Source organism: Nannospalax galili, unplaced genomic scaffold (assembly GCF_000622305.1).
Source record: "Nannospalax galili isolate Female #2095 unplaced genomic scaffold, S.galili_v1.0 scaffold25, whole genome shotgun sequence".
NCBI lineage: Eukaryota > Metazoa > Chordata > Mammalia > Rodentia > Spalacidae > Nannospalax > Nannospalax galili.
In genome coordinates this window covers 5224810-5240728 of record NW_008355642.1, presented here as the reverse complement: position 1 = coordinate 5240728, position 15919 = coordinate 5224810, and the positions used below count along the sequence as shown (strand labels likewise).

General features: G+C 44.8%; 1 protein-coding gene across 4 annotated transcripts; it reads right to left on the bottom strand.

Moving 5' to 3' along the window:
- Window positions 1-4334: 4334 nt before the first annotated feature.
- On the bottom strand, window positions 4335-8932 carry Ripply1 (ripply transcriptional repressor 1). Of its 4 annotated transcripts, none has more exons than XM_029556042.1 (5): window positions 8043-8932; window positions 7048-7123; window positions 6418-6482; window positions 5687-5863; window positions 4335-5427 (listed from the first exon to the last, which is right to left on the bottom strand). In XM_029556042.1, the coding sequence occupies exons 1-5, from the start codon at window positions 8141-8143 to the stop codon at window positions 5382-5384; spliced, it is 465 nt and encodes a 154-aa protein (XP_029411902.1). In that variant the 5' UTR covers window positions 8144-8932; the 3' UTR covers window positions 4335-5381. The 4 variants fall into 4 exon arrangements, with proteins under 4 accessions (XP_029411902.1, XP_029411900.1, XP_008851220.1 ...); XM_029556040.1 differs by having other exon boundaries at window positions 4335-5863; window positions 8043-8144; window positions 8596-8932; XM_008852998.2 differs by having other exon boundaries at window positions 4335-5863.
- Window positions 8933-15919: the final 6987 nt, after the last annotated feature.

Below are 15919 nucleotides of genomic sequence, written 5' to 3'. Positions count from 1 at the left end.
GACAGTTTTCACACTTTCCTGTAGGCTGCAAGAGGTCAGAAACAGCATCTTTTGCCTGCAGGGCTCTGCAGTTTCACTGTTCCTGTTCTCTGGCTGTCGAATTGTGTGACTAATGGGAGGTCATTGCACTTTGAGCACATTTCCTGCGAGTAGGCATGAGGACAGCCTCGTCCACTCTGCTGAAGGAGCTCGTTCTTTGCAGAGTGTGAATCTGTGAAGCACCACACTTGGCTTCTTTGGAGGGCTCAGCAGTCTTATTTCCTCCCATTCTTCGTGGCTTTCCAACACAGCTGGAATGGGCCTGGTGGCTGAGCTCTGACCCACTCTGAACCAGTGTGGCACCCCTGTGGGAATGAGGAGGCTCCCTCATCTCTCTCATCAGGACCCCGACTCAGGTAGCACTGTGCCCACAGCAGAGTTCTGAGAGAGCTTGCCTCTCTGCCTGGCAGGAGACCCACAAAGTTCCCTTCTTGTGTGATTCCTTTCACTGGCCTTCAGCTTTTCCTGGCCACTGGCCCAGAGTTCTTAACATCCTCTGATTCACTTCCCTCCAGGCAGAACTTAAACCTTTTCTTCTTGGCCCTCCCACAGATCTAATCCTCTGCCAAGTCCTGTGCATTTCAAGGCATAGGGCTCCAGCTTCTGAGGGCCAGAATCCTACTTTAACCAGTTTCCATCAGTGTAACCAGGGGCTCATGCTGGCCTTTCTCAAATCTTGGCTTAGCCATTTATTGTATGTGTAACTGGGAGAGGATTCCTTTCCATCCCTGAACTTCCATGTCCTCATGTACAGAATAAGGGTATTAATGGTTGTTGCACTTGGGGTTGTTTGTGTTAAATGAGACAATTAATGTGAAGAACTTGGCACTTAGAGTCACCAATTGCTGCTTTGTTTTTAAACCAGTCGAAATGTACCCATTTCTCAGGATTGTTGTATTAAAGTTCCATATTAAGTTCCTAGCCATGCTGCTTTGTTAAGTAATTTAACTTTCAAGAACTCTCTCATCCTTCTACTCTATTTCCTAGACTCCTCTGGACATAGAAAAGTTGCCTCTTCCACCTCAGTGGTGTCACCACCTCTACCTACCCACCCTCAGCTGGGCCTCCACAGCAACAGTGGACAATGTCTCCTTTCTTCCCCAGCCTCTGATTGTAAAAATGGTAACCTTACTTTACTGTTCTGATTCTTACGTCTGTGGCCAGTGTTTGCACCTAGTTGGTAGGGCTTGTAGCAATCTCCTTGCAAGTTGGAAAACCCAGGTACAAAAACCTACTGACTCCTAATCAATAGGGATAATAATTGTGCTTCCGTCCTAGGATTGTTGGGCTAGCAACACTATAAGAGTGAGTGGCCTTGGCATGAGCAGCGTGGGCCTGCTAGAGTTAGTGTTCTACCACTTACTGATCACATACTCCTTGCTGTTTTGTTGTTGTTGTTGTTGTTGTTGTTGTTGTTGTTGTTGTTCTTTTTGCTTGTGGTGCCAAGAACAAACCAAGGGCCTTACACATACATGATAAGCAATTTACCAGTGAGCTCCCCTATAGCTCTTCGGTGGGTTTCTGATCCAAGGTTTGGGCACTTGCATACTGGGTAAACCCAAAACACAGTAACCAACACCAGGCTCCTCATGGGTCAAAACAGTGAACTGAGGCCACATAAGAACCACTGGGGAACTGAAGAGGAAAGAAGACAACATGGTTGGTTATCCATTAGAAATCCACATAGGTACCACTGTTGAGAGAAGGGGGCTCAGAAGTAGCCCACTCAGGCGGGGGGCTTTCTGTGTCCAGAGGCAGAGGAGAATCAGCAGCTATTTTGATGTGCATGTGCTGGGTTGGGGTGAAGGTATTATCTGTATTAAAGGACTACAAAGATTTTTAGTGAGAGTATTAAGAGCAGAGATCTGGCCAAGCATGATGGTGGTATACACCTTTGATCCCAGTACTCTGGAGTCAGAGGCAGGCAGATCTCTGTGAGATGGAGGCCAGTTTGGTCTACATAGGGAGTTTCGGGCCAGCGGGGGCTACAGGGAGACTCTGTCTCAGAAAAGCAAAACAAAACAAAAGAGCAAAGAGCTGACTTGAGACGAATATAGCCAGCCTATAGAATTTGACCCTAAATATATCTGCTTCCAAAGCATGTGGTATTAATGCGGTATTATTGTCTCAATAAATATTTGCATAGTTCAATGAAGGTATTCATCTTTCTGTCACTTCCTGAAAAAAGTTTTTCCTTCTGTTTGTGCCTATGTCCATATTTATGAGTTTTGCATAGGGATTTTCTCCTGAATCTGTGCAGTGGAGTTGGTGTTATTGTAAGGTAAGGCACAGTGGCTCTGCCTAGTCAGAAGGAAGAACTCCAATCACTAAGCAACCGTGAAGTGGGGAGGAGGATTGGGAGCCATTTGAGGACATGAGACTGCGGGAAAAAAATGAGACAAAATGTCAGCCCAGTAAACAGCACGTGAGCAGTTAAGGGGGTGACTTGGAGACTGAGAAGAGCTCCCTCTGAGTTAAGAATTACTGCTCCAAAGGTTTTAGGGTCTTTAAACCCCTAAGGATTTAAGGATTTGTAATTCTATGCTATATAATACCTTAAAATCAGGGATATTAGGATTCCAAGGATTTTAAATCCTTATAGCCTATGCTATAAGAGGGACTTGAGCAATTTATGAGCTATGAAATGCTAAGAGCTGAGGACCCAAAACAAGGATTTTAAACAAAGCACTGGACATGCTAAAATACTAATTAATCCTCCTTCAATTTAAAATCATTCTTGACTTAACCCTTGGGACAGTGGTTCCAAATTGTCTTCCCCACAGTCTGGAGACACCTGAAAGTGCTTCATAAAACAGTGGAGCATGTTGACCTGTAAGAAAAAGGACAGCGCAGGGAGGGATTTGGGGCCCCATCCTTGGCTTCTCTGGGGCAACTCCATTTTTATCTGATTTACTTGTCAGACTACTGCATTCAATTCAGGGAAAGGGCTTTCATGATAAGTTTTCAAACCTCTGTTCTATGACAAAGGAACCCTTAATCTGTGTACCACCATTCGACAGTAAAGAGTGACCCAGCAAGCCATAATAGGCTGTTGGCTTTATTTTTTGTTTTCTTTTTTCTTTGTTTTTAATGCTTATATACACTGCCAGCATGCTTTGACCCATAAACCATCAAATAATGGCAAAGAGATTAAGCACAGAGACCTGACAGATCATTCATTAGTTAAATAAATCAGTCATTAACACACTCAAGCCTATAAACACATTTATTTTCTAAAATCACTAATGGCGAGTAGTACAAATGCTGTCAACTATGATTACAACTATCTGCCAAGCAGTTTTCCCAAGTGCCACAGCTTGTGCTAACTCTTTTCTTTATATCATCTCACTGAATCCTCACAATCACTCTGACGGCAATGATCACTAGGGTCCTAATGATACAGATAAGGAACCTTGAGCTTAGAGTAGATAAGTAACTTGCCCACGGTCATGCATCTCACTCCTGGGAGATTCCACTTCACTTACCAGAAGGAGCATAATGGACTGAGGAGTTAAGGTGGTCAAAGATCAACTGCCTGACAGCCTTCCACCAGAACAAAGTTCAATTCGGATCGGATCTATAGGTGGTACTACCAGTGTGTGTCTGGTAGCCTGCTCCAAACAGTACTATTTAGGATAGGAACCTAGCCAGGGTTCCGATCTCAGGTAGGTTGTCTCACATTGAGACAAGAGAAAAAGGAAAATAGGCACATGTTTGCTCCTCAGTAAGATGGCATTAGGTTAGCCGGCCCCCTCCACAGTTAAGGAAAGATACAAGAACATGGGCAAGTGTGTCAACACTGTTTCTACTGAGAGATGCTTTGAGAAGAACTAGGGACATTTCTTTCAGCATTTTCTGAGCCCTTCTTTGTGCCTGGCAATGTGTTAGGCTACGAAGTCACATAAGGATAGGAAACACAGCCAGTCTTTCTGCATGGTGAAGGAGGCAGATGCTATCACAGGTGAGGCACTGGGCCTGGACTTGGAGGCCTGGAGAGGCTCCCCACAGGAGGGTTGTGTGAGCTACTTCTATTGAAAGAATGGGAGTTTAATAAGCATACAAGAGTGGAAAATCATTGCAGGCAGAAGTTGAAAACCACAGAAGAATTTAAAAGTATGCCACATTCAAGGACAGGCAGTGTAAAATTCAAGGGTAGAGAGAAAGAGTATGAAGAGACAGGAAAACAATCAGATGATTAGCATCAGGCATGGTAATCACAGTACTCCAGGTTGAGGCAGAAGGATTGCTGTGAGTTTGAGGCTAGCCTAGACTACATAGCACTAAAACAGCCAGGGCTATATAGCAAGACCCTGTCTCCAATAAAGCCCCAAACAAACAAACAAACACAAAAGCAAATGATTGCAAGGGCACACTAAAGACTCAATCTGTGAATATGTAGCATTGCTTGCATTATATAAAGATGTACTTTCCTAAGAAGCCATAGCTCCTCAAAGTAATCTGTGAAAGAAAGAACAAACCATAAGTCCAGCTACTAGTGAAGCAAGACCATGACCTGATTTGGTGGCTAATATGCAGACAGATTGCAAAATAAAACTCTGGAAGCAGAAAAATTAGTTGAAGAGTAATTGGGGCAAGAGTGACTGGGCAGTGGAAAACACTGAGGGAACCAAAGAGATAAACTGACAGAATTTAACAGGTTCCCAAACATCCCTCCTCATATGCACATGTCCACCTCCAGGGCTCAAATGAAAAGACACATCTAACAACCACCACCCCCCGAGTCCTCATCCTCTACCCCTAACTTTCAAGCTTCCTTGTGGCAAGGAGCTTTATTCTTCCTTTTCTAAGCTGTCCTTGAAGTTTAATCAAGCCTGATTTCAGGAGTTGATGGAGAGAGGCTGCCTTGAGACTAAGTCCCCAGTCCTACATTCTAGAAGAGAAAAATCTGTCAACTGACCTCAGGTAGAGATAGAATGAATTGGCCTTGAGCTGGTCTCTGACCCTCCACTCATGGCTTCACAACATGGGCAGAGTTCAGTTAAGAAATCAGCAGAGTTCCAAGAAAAAGGCAAACGTCATCCAGTTTATTTTTCTCCTGATTCATCTGGTGCCAATACCCAGATTTAATGAATAGAAGGCAAAGTGAGGTGCGGGTCTCTAGATAAGCTCATTCTCAGGACCGATCACTCCTTCCCTTCCAGCAAGGTGTTTGGATCTTGTGTTGGTGTCCCTGAAGGTGAAGCTGGAAAGGTTTTTTCACTAGGAGACTAGATTATGTGGCTACTTGGGAGAACTGACCATGATGGGTGTCAAAGAGCCCTGGAGGGTGACTGCTCTCTTGTGCCAGGGCATCCCCGGTCCTGCTATGCTTCTTGGGTGCTTCAGAAATCAAGTCTTCCTTCCTCTCTAGGTCTCAGGTACCTCCGTCTGTTGACATAAGAGCAGCCCAGATATAACATGCTAGAAGCGTAGGCTCCTAGGCCCATCAAAGAAGCCAGGGTAGGCTGGTCAGCTTAAGAGCACAGGTTTCAGTCCTGAAAATCTGTGTCTGGAAACTCTTGGCTAATCAATGCCATTGGAAACTTGCCAGTCATAACTGAGACTGCTTTAGTTTGGACAGGTCAGGGGTGGGTCAGGGGAATGAGCTGTGGCCTTGTGTGGTGTGGACACTGGTACCCTCACACACCCTTCTGGGCCCTTTTCATCGGTTTCTTCTTCATCATTATCTTCTTTATCTTCCTCATCCTCTTCACTGTCGGAGTCCTCATATAAGTTGATAGTGGCCTGGACAGGGAAGTTCTGTAGTAAAATCTCCCCAGCACTGTACAAGTAGTCAAAGGCACAGGATTTAGGCCAGAAGAGCCTGTGAATAGAGAAGAAGTGAAGTCCCTAACTTAGGCAACTTTCCTATGCGGTTGGGGGGGGGGTCAGGTGGGTCAAGAAGGAAGCCATTCCCTGGACCCCTTCTCTTGGCTACAGGAAAGAATCAGAGGGACAGGAAGAAAAAAAGTTTCTTCACAGAACTTTTGCAATTGTTACAACATGGCTCCAGGAAGGAAAGTCACCTCTGACAGGCATACAGCTGTGATAGAGGGTGGGTCACTCAAGCATCTCTCAGTTCTAGTGCTGACAACACTACCACTCCATCCCAGGAGGCTTATAGACAAGAATTCTCCAGTCCTGTGTTTCCCCCCTTTTTTTTCCTACTAATGATTCTTTCACTGATGGGTGCACATCCTTAGGGCTCAATAACAAAGACTTTAGGGAAACTAAGCTTGGCCTAGTAAGTCTCTTGACCTGTCTGGGCTTCAGCTTCATATCCTGTGAAACTGATTTTCTTGCTTCATGGGCCTGTCACGAGCAAATACAGAGCTCATGGATGTATGCCAAGTTCTGACCTAGTTGCCAGAATCTTACCTGACTGGGTGATGGAACTCAGAGTCAGCCTTGGCGGCCTCAGCAGCTGTTGCGCCACCAGCAGCCTGTCCAAAGGAAAAGCTAGCATGGGGCATAACTGCTTCGCCCATATCAAGGTGAGAAATCTGCTGGTCCAATGATCTACAAAAGACCTTAGACATCTTTGCGGTCCAGCCACCTCCCAGCCCTACCCTACAGCAAGGGGGTATGTCTTGGATCTGGTTGGAAAACAAGTGGACAGAATCGTGGGGGTTGTTTGCTTTCCTGCCCCTGTTCCGTTGCCTGTTTGGAGGCTGTCCAGGGGACAGAGTTCTTCTAGAGGACAATGCACCCAGGGAGGGGGTGAGAGAGTACTGGGACAAGGTTCTGAGCGACCTGGATTTGAGCTCTGCCACATACTAGCTGTGGGACCTGCTGAGCTCTTTTCCCATGCTGAGCCTCAGTCTCCTCACCTCATTTGCCATGGAAACTTTGGTCCTGCCTTTCTCCCAGAGCTGTTGTAGGGATAGAATTTTAGCAAAGCTAGGATACTACCCTAAATTATCAGTCCTTGACTGGGATCAGGGACCTTCTGGGAAAAGATATGGCTGCAAGTACCTGTGTAAATGTGTGATAGGGACTCAAACTCACCCAGTGCACCAACTCCCTCACCTGCCTTAGTTGGTCATTTGTGGAGGATAACCAGGGCCTCCAAAGATAAGTTCCTCTAGGACAAAAAGGAAAGATCAATTAGTGGAGGAAGAGACTGAAAAATGGGCTCCCTCAGGTCACAGAAGTGACTTCCAAAAAGCTTGGCTCACATGACATCTGCTCCAAGCTGCCTTTTTTTTTTAATGTTCCCTGTCCCCTAGCCTAGGCCATGATAGATGCTCCGCCTCCCCCCTCCCCCCACACTCCAGCGGCATTATTGCTCTTCTTATCCTACTGTTTTGTGATTATTTGAGCTTCATAAACTAAAAGATATGTGTGAGTATATCTGAATCCTTAATACCTAGCAGAATGTATCATACACAGGATTTCAGCAAATGCTTACTGAATATGAAATGATTGGCGGATGAATGAGAGTTGGGTAAAAAATATCTCGAGGCCTACCTCCTGCATCAAGTAGTAGAGCTCAGAACTCTGTCATCTCCCTAGCTGGAGAAGTGATGCCAGAATATTTCTGGGCCTATTGCTTACCTTCTGCACTTTCAGAGGTAAGAAAAAGCAAATGGAAAACTTCTGGCATGCTCAGGACAGAGGTGCACCCCAACCAAAGGCCTCTTTAGACTTTGGCCCTCTCACCCTATGTCTCCTGCGACAGTCTAGGTCCCACAGTCCAAGTTGCATTATGTTCAATTTCCATGGCAGCCACCCCCATGTCCCTCAGTGAACTGTACAGGCTGACCCATGAGGGTCAGTCTGCTTGGCCTTCAGCTTTGGCAATGTTCACTGTCCCTCAGTCCCCTTCTGCCATCCCGGGTGATAAATGAGGTGAAATATTCCAGCCAGAGGTATAAGAGGGTTGAGGTGGTTTTGTCTCCTCTTCATAGAGAAGAGGGCAGGGAGATAGTGAACATCTCATCTCCCACTCTCAGGAGCCCCCATCCCTGAGTTCAGGCTGTCCAAGGCCAAGTTCTACTTACCTTTCATTCCCAGGGCCTTCTTGTCCAGGGGCTTGTACTAGGACAGGAGCTTGTGCCACAGGCAGGCCAGGGGGAGCAGCAGCAGGGACAGCAGGGTCCATCCTTGGGACACCAAGCCAGGCAGACTGTGTGGGCTCTCCTGGTTCTCAGAACCTTCAGCGCTCTTTTGGCCTTTCCCCAGGGACCCTTTTATAAGCTCTGCCTGGACGCATCAATTATTCAGGCAGTGTAGGGAAAGGAGTAGGAGGGGGTGAAGATCTAGGGAGAGAGCCCCTGGAGAGAGAGTTGTGTTCTTGGGTGTGAAATCTCTCCCAGTTGAGTAAACAGAGTCCTGGTGGGGGTGAGGGGTCTGCTATAGCTCCAAGTCAGAAAGATAAACAAAGAAAGGGAAAATTTCACACCATTTGTGTGAATTCCCCAGGCAGTAGCAAGGCCCAAGGTGGGAAGGAGGGGAGCTCATTAGCACCCAAAAGCACCTAGGGTTGGTGGGGCAGAGGGGTGAGTACATAGACCTTTATAAAGCTGCCAGCTCTTAGAAGCATGAGGGACTCACCAGCTCTTTCAGCTCAAATCCCAAGTAGACTTGCCAGGTAGACCTGATTACAGGGTCACTGCCATGAAGCATGTCATGTGGTTTAGGATAAAAAGGGGTTCTGGGAAGAGCAGGTCCAGTCTCCTGAGGTGTAAACCTCAAGATGTCTTTCAATGCCTTCTACCCCCACACTGCTCAGTTGACTTGCAAAAGTGCCTGAAGCCCCCCTCCAGTCTCAGGAGAAAGTGGTGTGGTGTGGGAAGCAGGCCGCTGGGAGTTTGCAGCACAGATTCCAAATGGCACTGCTCAGCTTCCCATTTAGGAGCCCCGTCCTGGGGGCAGGGAGGGTTCTGCCCATCACTGAGCTGCCAAAAGACCATCCGAGGCCTCAATCCTCTCACGTGAGACAAGGGTGTTGGCGCAGTGGTCCCCAAGGCCCTGCCAGCCTGAACACTCTGACAGCAGCTGGGTGATGAGACTGACCCTGACAAGCCAAAAGGCTTGAGCACAGTCTTTGGACTTAGCCTAGTTCTGGGTCTTTGCCAAAAAGCTTCCAGTTACAACAGCTGGCAGGCACTTTATGCTTAGAGGTTTCAAAAATATTCCTCCTGACCTCAGTGGCCAGCATCAGTTCAGATTTAGTGTCTTGGATATTCATCACAGCCTTGTTTGTAATGTTCAAAAATTAGAAACAACCTCAGTGTCCAATAATAGGAAGCCAATTATATTTATTAATTAGGGTAAATCCTTCCAACCAAACACTAATTAGGATTAATTTTCTAGGAAGTATAGTTATCAATGTAGAAAATGTAAAACTAATTGATAAATAATATGACTAATTTGATTCAAGGGCTCCTCACCTCCACTCCACTTGAATTCTGTCTCATTGTGTTCTTTACAGAAAAGAAAAAGTTGAAGACAGGGCTGGGGATATGAGTGAGTGGTAGAGCATAACATGTGTGTCAAGCCCTAGATTTGATCCCCAGTATCAGAAAACAATGGAAGAAAACAATTTCATGTTAAAATTGGCCTGGTAGACAAATGAGTAAAAGAGTTAGTGCATTGAGGAGTGAAAAAAAAGCATACGCTTCTAAAATATTATGTAGGGTGCTACCATTTTGGTAAGGAGAAAATGTGGAATGTACAGTATGCATGTAAAAATGAGTGGTTAGAAGAAAGGATGTTAAAATTGTCAGTTCTAGAAGCAAAATGGGAAGGTGAGTATTTACTTCCTTCTTTACACCTTTCTCAATTTTTGAAAAAAGGTCCACAATGAAACTGATACTGTTTGGCTAACAAAAGTAAAGGCCGATAAAAATACAAAGAAAAAATGCTCATCTGTGTAGGAGAGAAAAACCCTTGGGGGAATGGCAGCCATTTTAAAATATATGAGGATTAGACAGCAATGAAATTACACTTGTTCTGTGTGACTTCAAAGAGTAGGACTGAGGCCCAAGTTACAGGGAGACACATTTTGGCTCAATCAAAGGAAAACGTTCTCTCAGCTCAGCCACCATCTAACTCAAGGGCCTGGCACTGTACCTGCCCTCAATAAACAGAGGTTTATTATATGAGATGAAATGAGTCCCGCGGAATGTGCTGCCTGGGACTAGGGCAAGTCCTCCACTCCTGAGTGTTGTGAAGTTCAGGCTTGTTCCTGGATACTGAAGAAGGGGGATCCTGTAGGGAAATGGGAGACTGCTGGGGAGGCCGAGCTTCTCTCAGCCTTGTGAACATTCTTACTGATAGACATTTGCTTTTCTGCCTCACTGGCTAAAATGCAATGAGACTTAGAGAAGGAACAAAGCCAGAAGACTGGGCTGAAAGGAAACAACATGCAAAGCAGGGAGAAGCCCAAGACATATGATCATACCCTGGAATTTTTTGACCTCTGAGTGACCTCTCACAATAAGCAGGAGGGAGAAGGAAAAAGGGGGAAGGCATGAACAGTTTTCTGGAGGCTCCAGTTCATGCTCAGCTCCACCTAGCCATGTCACCCATCATGCTACCTCTGACTTTGAAATTGCATTCCTTCGGCTACTCCCTCCACCCCCTGAAGCAGCAGCCTTCAGGGGTCCCCTTAAGCCTAGCTTCCAGCAAGTTCTACCAGTTCCCAGGGAGCCTTCAGTCCTGTCTGTCTCCCTAGCTCTTGGTTCTCTCTATACAACTGCTTTGCATTGCTGCCTCTTACAAATTGCTTAAGCATCACCCAGCCCTGGAGGAAATGTAGACATTGACCCCACTTGTTGGATTAAATGCCAAACAATGGGAGCTTGGCCCTTTTCTCTTGCAATTAGCACATAACAGAAGTAAGATGGTCAACAGGGTAGGAGGAAAGATCAGACTAAACCAAATGTTCCAATAAAGGCAATTAAGATAGTACCTACTTTCTCTATCAGTACTATAGTGTGCTGCGTTTTATCAGTGATTGTTTTGCCAGATTTTTCTGAGAGGACTGGGTGCCTTCTCTGGGCCAAACACTTTGTTGCACATTGTCTAGTGAGGAGTTGGGCTGGAAACAGGAAAGATCCGTGGCTCCTGCCCCAGGGCGCTCACAGCCTAGTGAATGAGACAAAACTTGCTGGAGGGGCTTGGAGAGTTGGTTCAGCGGTTTAGAGCACTGACTGCTCTTGCAGAGGACGGGAGTTTGATTCCCAGCACCCACATGGTGGCTACGAACCGCCCTCGAAGCCCTCTTTGGTTGTGCAGCATTGCAGCATTGCAGCATTGCAGCATTGCATGACACTGGTGCACTCACATACAAGCAGGCACTCGTACACAAAATAAAAATAATAAATAAAATATTTTTTAAAAAACTTGCTGGAGGAAGACAGATTTAATAAGCCTCTGCCAAGCCGGAACCCCTTCATTATCCTCAGACAGGTTCCCTTGTTAAGTCCCTAAAGCAGCCTCCACGTTTCTCTGGGCCACATTCCAAACTTCTTTAGGCTCCCTACCATGTTCCTGCCCCACCCCTCTCCCTGCTCAGAACAACCCCTCCTCCTACTTCCCTGAGAAAACAGAGGCCTTCAAGCATGAATTACCTCAGTACCCTGCCCCACCTCCCAAAATTGGCCTGCCTCTCCAACTTCCTTTCCCTCTACCCCCCCCCCCCAAACAGGGGACAAGGTCCCCCTTTCGTTAAAGGCTAATCCCTCTTGGGTTTGGCTTCATTCACCTTCCTTTTCCTGGCTGTTCCTCCAGGAGAGTGTGCTTCTCTTCAGGAAAACCCAGCTTCCCTAGACCAAAGCACAAAATGCCTGTTGCTGTTACCACCTAAAACAAGCACCCACCCTCCCCACCGTGCTCTCTTACTCCCCTAACACCTCTCTCTCTCTCTGCCTTTCTATTTCTCTCTCTCCATCCCTCCCTCATCTCTCTTCTTTCCTTCATGCTCAAATTTGTTGAAAATAGAGTCTAAACTAGGCTTACACTTGCCCCAGCTTTCCGTTCACACCTTAGCCAACTGCAATTTGGCCCCAGTTCAATCATCCCAGTGAAAGGGCATCAACAAAGGTCACCAATGGCCTCCTAATTGACAAATTCAATGACCTCTTTGAACTATGGCTCTTCTTTCCAGTCCATCCCCTTCCTAGGCAATATCCAGGAAAGGCACTGTTAGCCAAGTGGTCGTTTCTGAATTTCTTCTTCCTCTTTTTGCTTCCAGGATGATCACTCTCCCCTGATTTTCCTGCTACCTCTCATTTCCCTCTCCCTCCCCTTTCTGTTCCAACCTATAATCTTTATTTCTGGGAGTTGAATTTCACAGTCTCTAGTCATTCATTCATTCATTCATTCATTTATTTTTGGCTTAGAACTCCTTATGTAGACCAGGCTGGCCTGTAAATCAGAGAGAACCACCTACCAAATGAAAGCATATGCCACCACACCTGGCCTTTATTTTCTGTTTGTTTGTTTGCTTTGTTTTGAGACAGGATCTTATTTTAGCCCAGGCTGGCCTGGAGCTCAGGGTCCTTCTGCCTCCACCTCCTGCTGAGATTACAGGCATGTTCCATTGGACCTAACTCCAAGTCTTTTAAACTGACCTCTCTTCTGATTATTTCTCCAATCAGTGGCCCTCAGATCAAGATGAAACAGTGGTGATTTCATCAGGTCACAGCAAAATGAAAGAAACTTCACTAGGAGAAGTTTTCAACAATTCAAATTTATTAAACCATAAACAACTGCCTTTCATTCTGAGATTAGGTCCTTCCTAGTTTGGAGTGATAAAATGGATCTCCTTTTAAAATGAGAGTGCTTGTAAATGCTAGTTTATTTCTTTAATGTTCCCACTTGGTAAAAGGAAATGTTAGTTTCTCAGTGTCAGTTACATAAATATATTTTAAATGAGGGAAAGAACAAGAGTTATATTTCTGTCCTGAAAATTTCCCAGTGGGTGTTTCAAACTCATTCCAAAGTTGAATGATTCTTCTTCCCCAGCAAGCGTCCTTCATACCCAACTTGTACTCAGCATCGAATTGATCCAGTCACTTGAGTTAAAAACCTTCACTTGTCAATTTGAGTCTTTGCTGTCCCTCACATTTGTCTCCCCAAGCCTCCCCACTTCCCAGGTGTTTCAGTAATGACTTTATTTGTCCAAACTCATCTGTATGTTGTGGTGGCACAAAATTAACTGCAGTTTTTTGCATTGTTGAAATTTGCCATTTCATGCTAGAATGCACTCTTTTTTAAAAACTTTATTTTTGAGAGTTTATACGTGATTGTACATGAATTATTTTCAACCCTTCCAGTCCCCTTCTAACTCCAAACTCTCCACTCCCTCTAAATTTCTCGTCCTCTTTGAGTATTATTGATATATATATGGTTTAGGACTGCCCATTTGGAATTAGGTAACTTCTCAGGGAGCTAGTCCTGGGAGAAAATTGATTCTCCCTCCCTCAGTGTGTTATATACCATTTTAATGTACTTTTTTATGTCTTTACTAATGACTTAAAACTTACTATTTATGTTTATTTTATACTATGAAAAAGATATTAGACAAAAAGTCAATTTTCAGAAAATACTATGCAAGCTGCTAAGGGAAAAAAAAAACAATCAAGGGTCCAACTCTAGATTTAAAGTCTAATAACCACAACAATGACAGAGAGCAATTTATCTCTATCAGTGCAGCAGTAGTGGAACTTTTATCTTCAAGTTAATCAACAGCTATCTAATTGGACTTAGAGTCCGCTCAATGGGAGGGAACTCATGTATGATACTGTAAACACAGCCAAATACACATGGTAGGAGAGGTCATAGCTCCTAGAGAAAACCTACATCTGTCACATCCCTAAACAAATGTAATTTCTTACTATATGCTAAATATGTATCTTTGTATTTGCAGACAAGTATACCTATCACCACTCACCAAAAAAGCTCCTTTTTGTAACAGAGACTATTACAGAGTTCTACAACAGGTCAAACACAAAGAATAAGTGTCTCTGAGATGCCTAGCCCTAAGTGGCACATCTACAATGGGGCTTCTACACCTAAGCCTCATGGAACATAGCAGAATAGGGAGTACAGAAAATACTAACATCTCTTTCAACTCTCACCAGTGAAGTTTCCTCATACAACAGAGGGCAATTAACACAGAAAGCCACAACTGGCCAAAATATATAGAGTAAGAGACTGCAGAGTACTTGTCCCTAGATAGGACTCCTATATTAAACCTCATGCACCCAGGAATTAGGGACCATTGCAGAAGAGAGGAGCAGAAAGATTATAAGAGCCAGGGGTGGTGGATGACCACAAGTAAACCAAATTTTCCAGGCTTCTGGGAACTTGCTCATAAGAACTTAAAGCAATGGTGACAGCATGCACAAGACCCATGCTAACTCAAACCAGACAAAAGCCCAGCATGGAACTGGGGGAATGGGCAGGAGGCCCCAAACTTAGCTGAGGATTGGCAGCTGATCACTGCTAGGTGAGGAAGAGTTGGTCTTCTTTAAGTGAGTGGCTCTAGATAGACTGACCAGGCTCCAGTAGATGAACTCACACCAAGGGACATCTGGGGATACAATCTTGACTCAATAGGCCTTAATACATATTACAGAATGTATGAAATCTGGTGGGCAGGCTATAGGGGGGTGTGGATGGGGGAGGGAATCTAAACATGTTTCTTCATACCTCTGTGGCTACTTTCTTGAGAAATCATATCAACCTGGAGAATGTCTGCTTTTCTTTTAAGAGCCTGGACAAAGTATCCCATTCATTGATGGATATCCTCTCCTTTCCAAATGACATTCTACCAATATCATTTTTTCCGGGTTTTTTTTTCACATTTTAAAAAATTTTTATTCTTAATTTATTGAGGATTTCATACAGGCACATAAGCATATAAGGTGTTTTGATCAAATCCATGTCCACTCCTCCCCTCCAACTCCTCCCATATCTCTCCATCATTTTTTTCTGATAACTTCATGTACTCTTTCTTCTTTTTGCTACTCTAACATTCCCCCCTCTGAAGAGGTAACCCTAAAATCTTTTAAGGATTATATAAGAGCTCCCAAACACTTTAGACATTTTTGGCCTTTGGAAAAGAGTATGTTAGTAAGAGGCCCAAGAACATTTTGACTTTTAGCCAAGAAACTGGCTACTTTTCTTTGGGGTCTTTTCACCCTAACTGCCTAGCTAGTTCCTACCTCTTATTCTTATCACACCATCCTCTGAAAAGGTTACCCAGCTTGTGGATAGGGAATCTGGATGCAGATCCCTCTGGCTTCTTCCATGCTGAACAGGGACACATGATGAGGCAATTGGAGTACCCCTTCAAGTGGGTCTATCTAAAAAATTCCCAAATTGCATAACTCTTATCTCTGAGGGGAAAAGAAAGTCCTTGACTGGTGAATAGGAGCTGTGAAGGAGAGGTAACAGGTTACCCAGCTTGTGGATAGGGAATCTGGATGCAGATCCCTCTGGCTTCTTCCATGCTGAACAGGGACACATGATGAGGCAATTGGAGTACCCCTTCAAGTGGGTCTATCTAAAAAATTCCCAAATTGCATAACTCTTATCTCTGAGGGGAAAAGAAAGTCCTTGACTGGTGAATAGGAGCTGTGAAGGAGAGGTAACGGCAAGAGTAATTAGCATTACAAGTTCTAGATAGGGAACTAGAAAAAAGTCTCAGAACAGGCCAATTTTCAAATGTTCATATGAGAGTCCATTGGAATTTCTTGACAAGGGTTTCCAAAACATCCCTCTATGGGGTTGCTCCTCATTTTTCTTTTGTCTGCCAAGGCTGGACTCAAGAGTGGTGAATTCAGGATTTGCTTTCAGGCATTTTGATAGCTGTTGGAGTGGTTAGAATCAGTGTCAGTTCCCTCTCAAAGGCTTCTAGATAAGG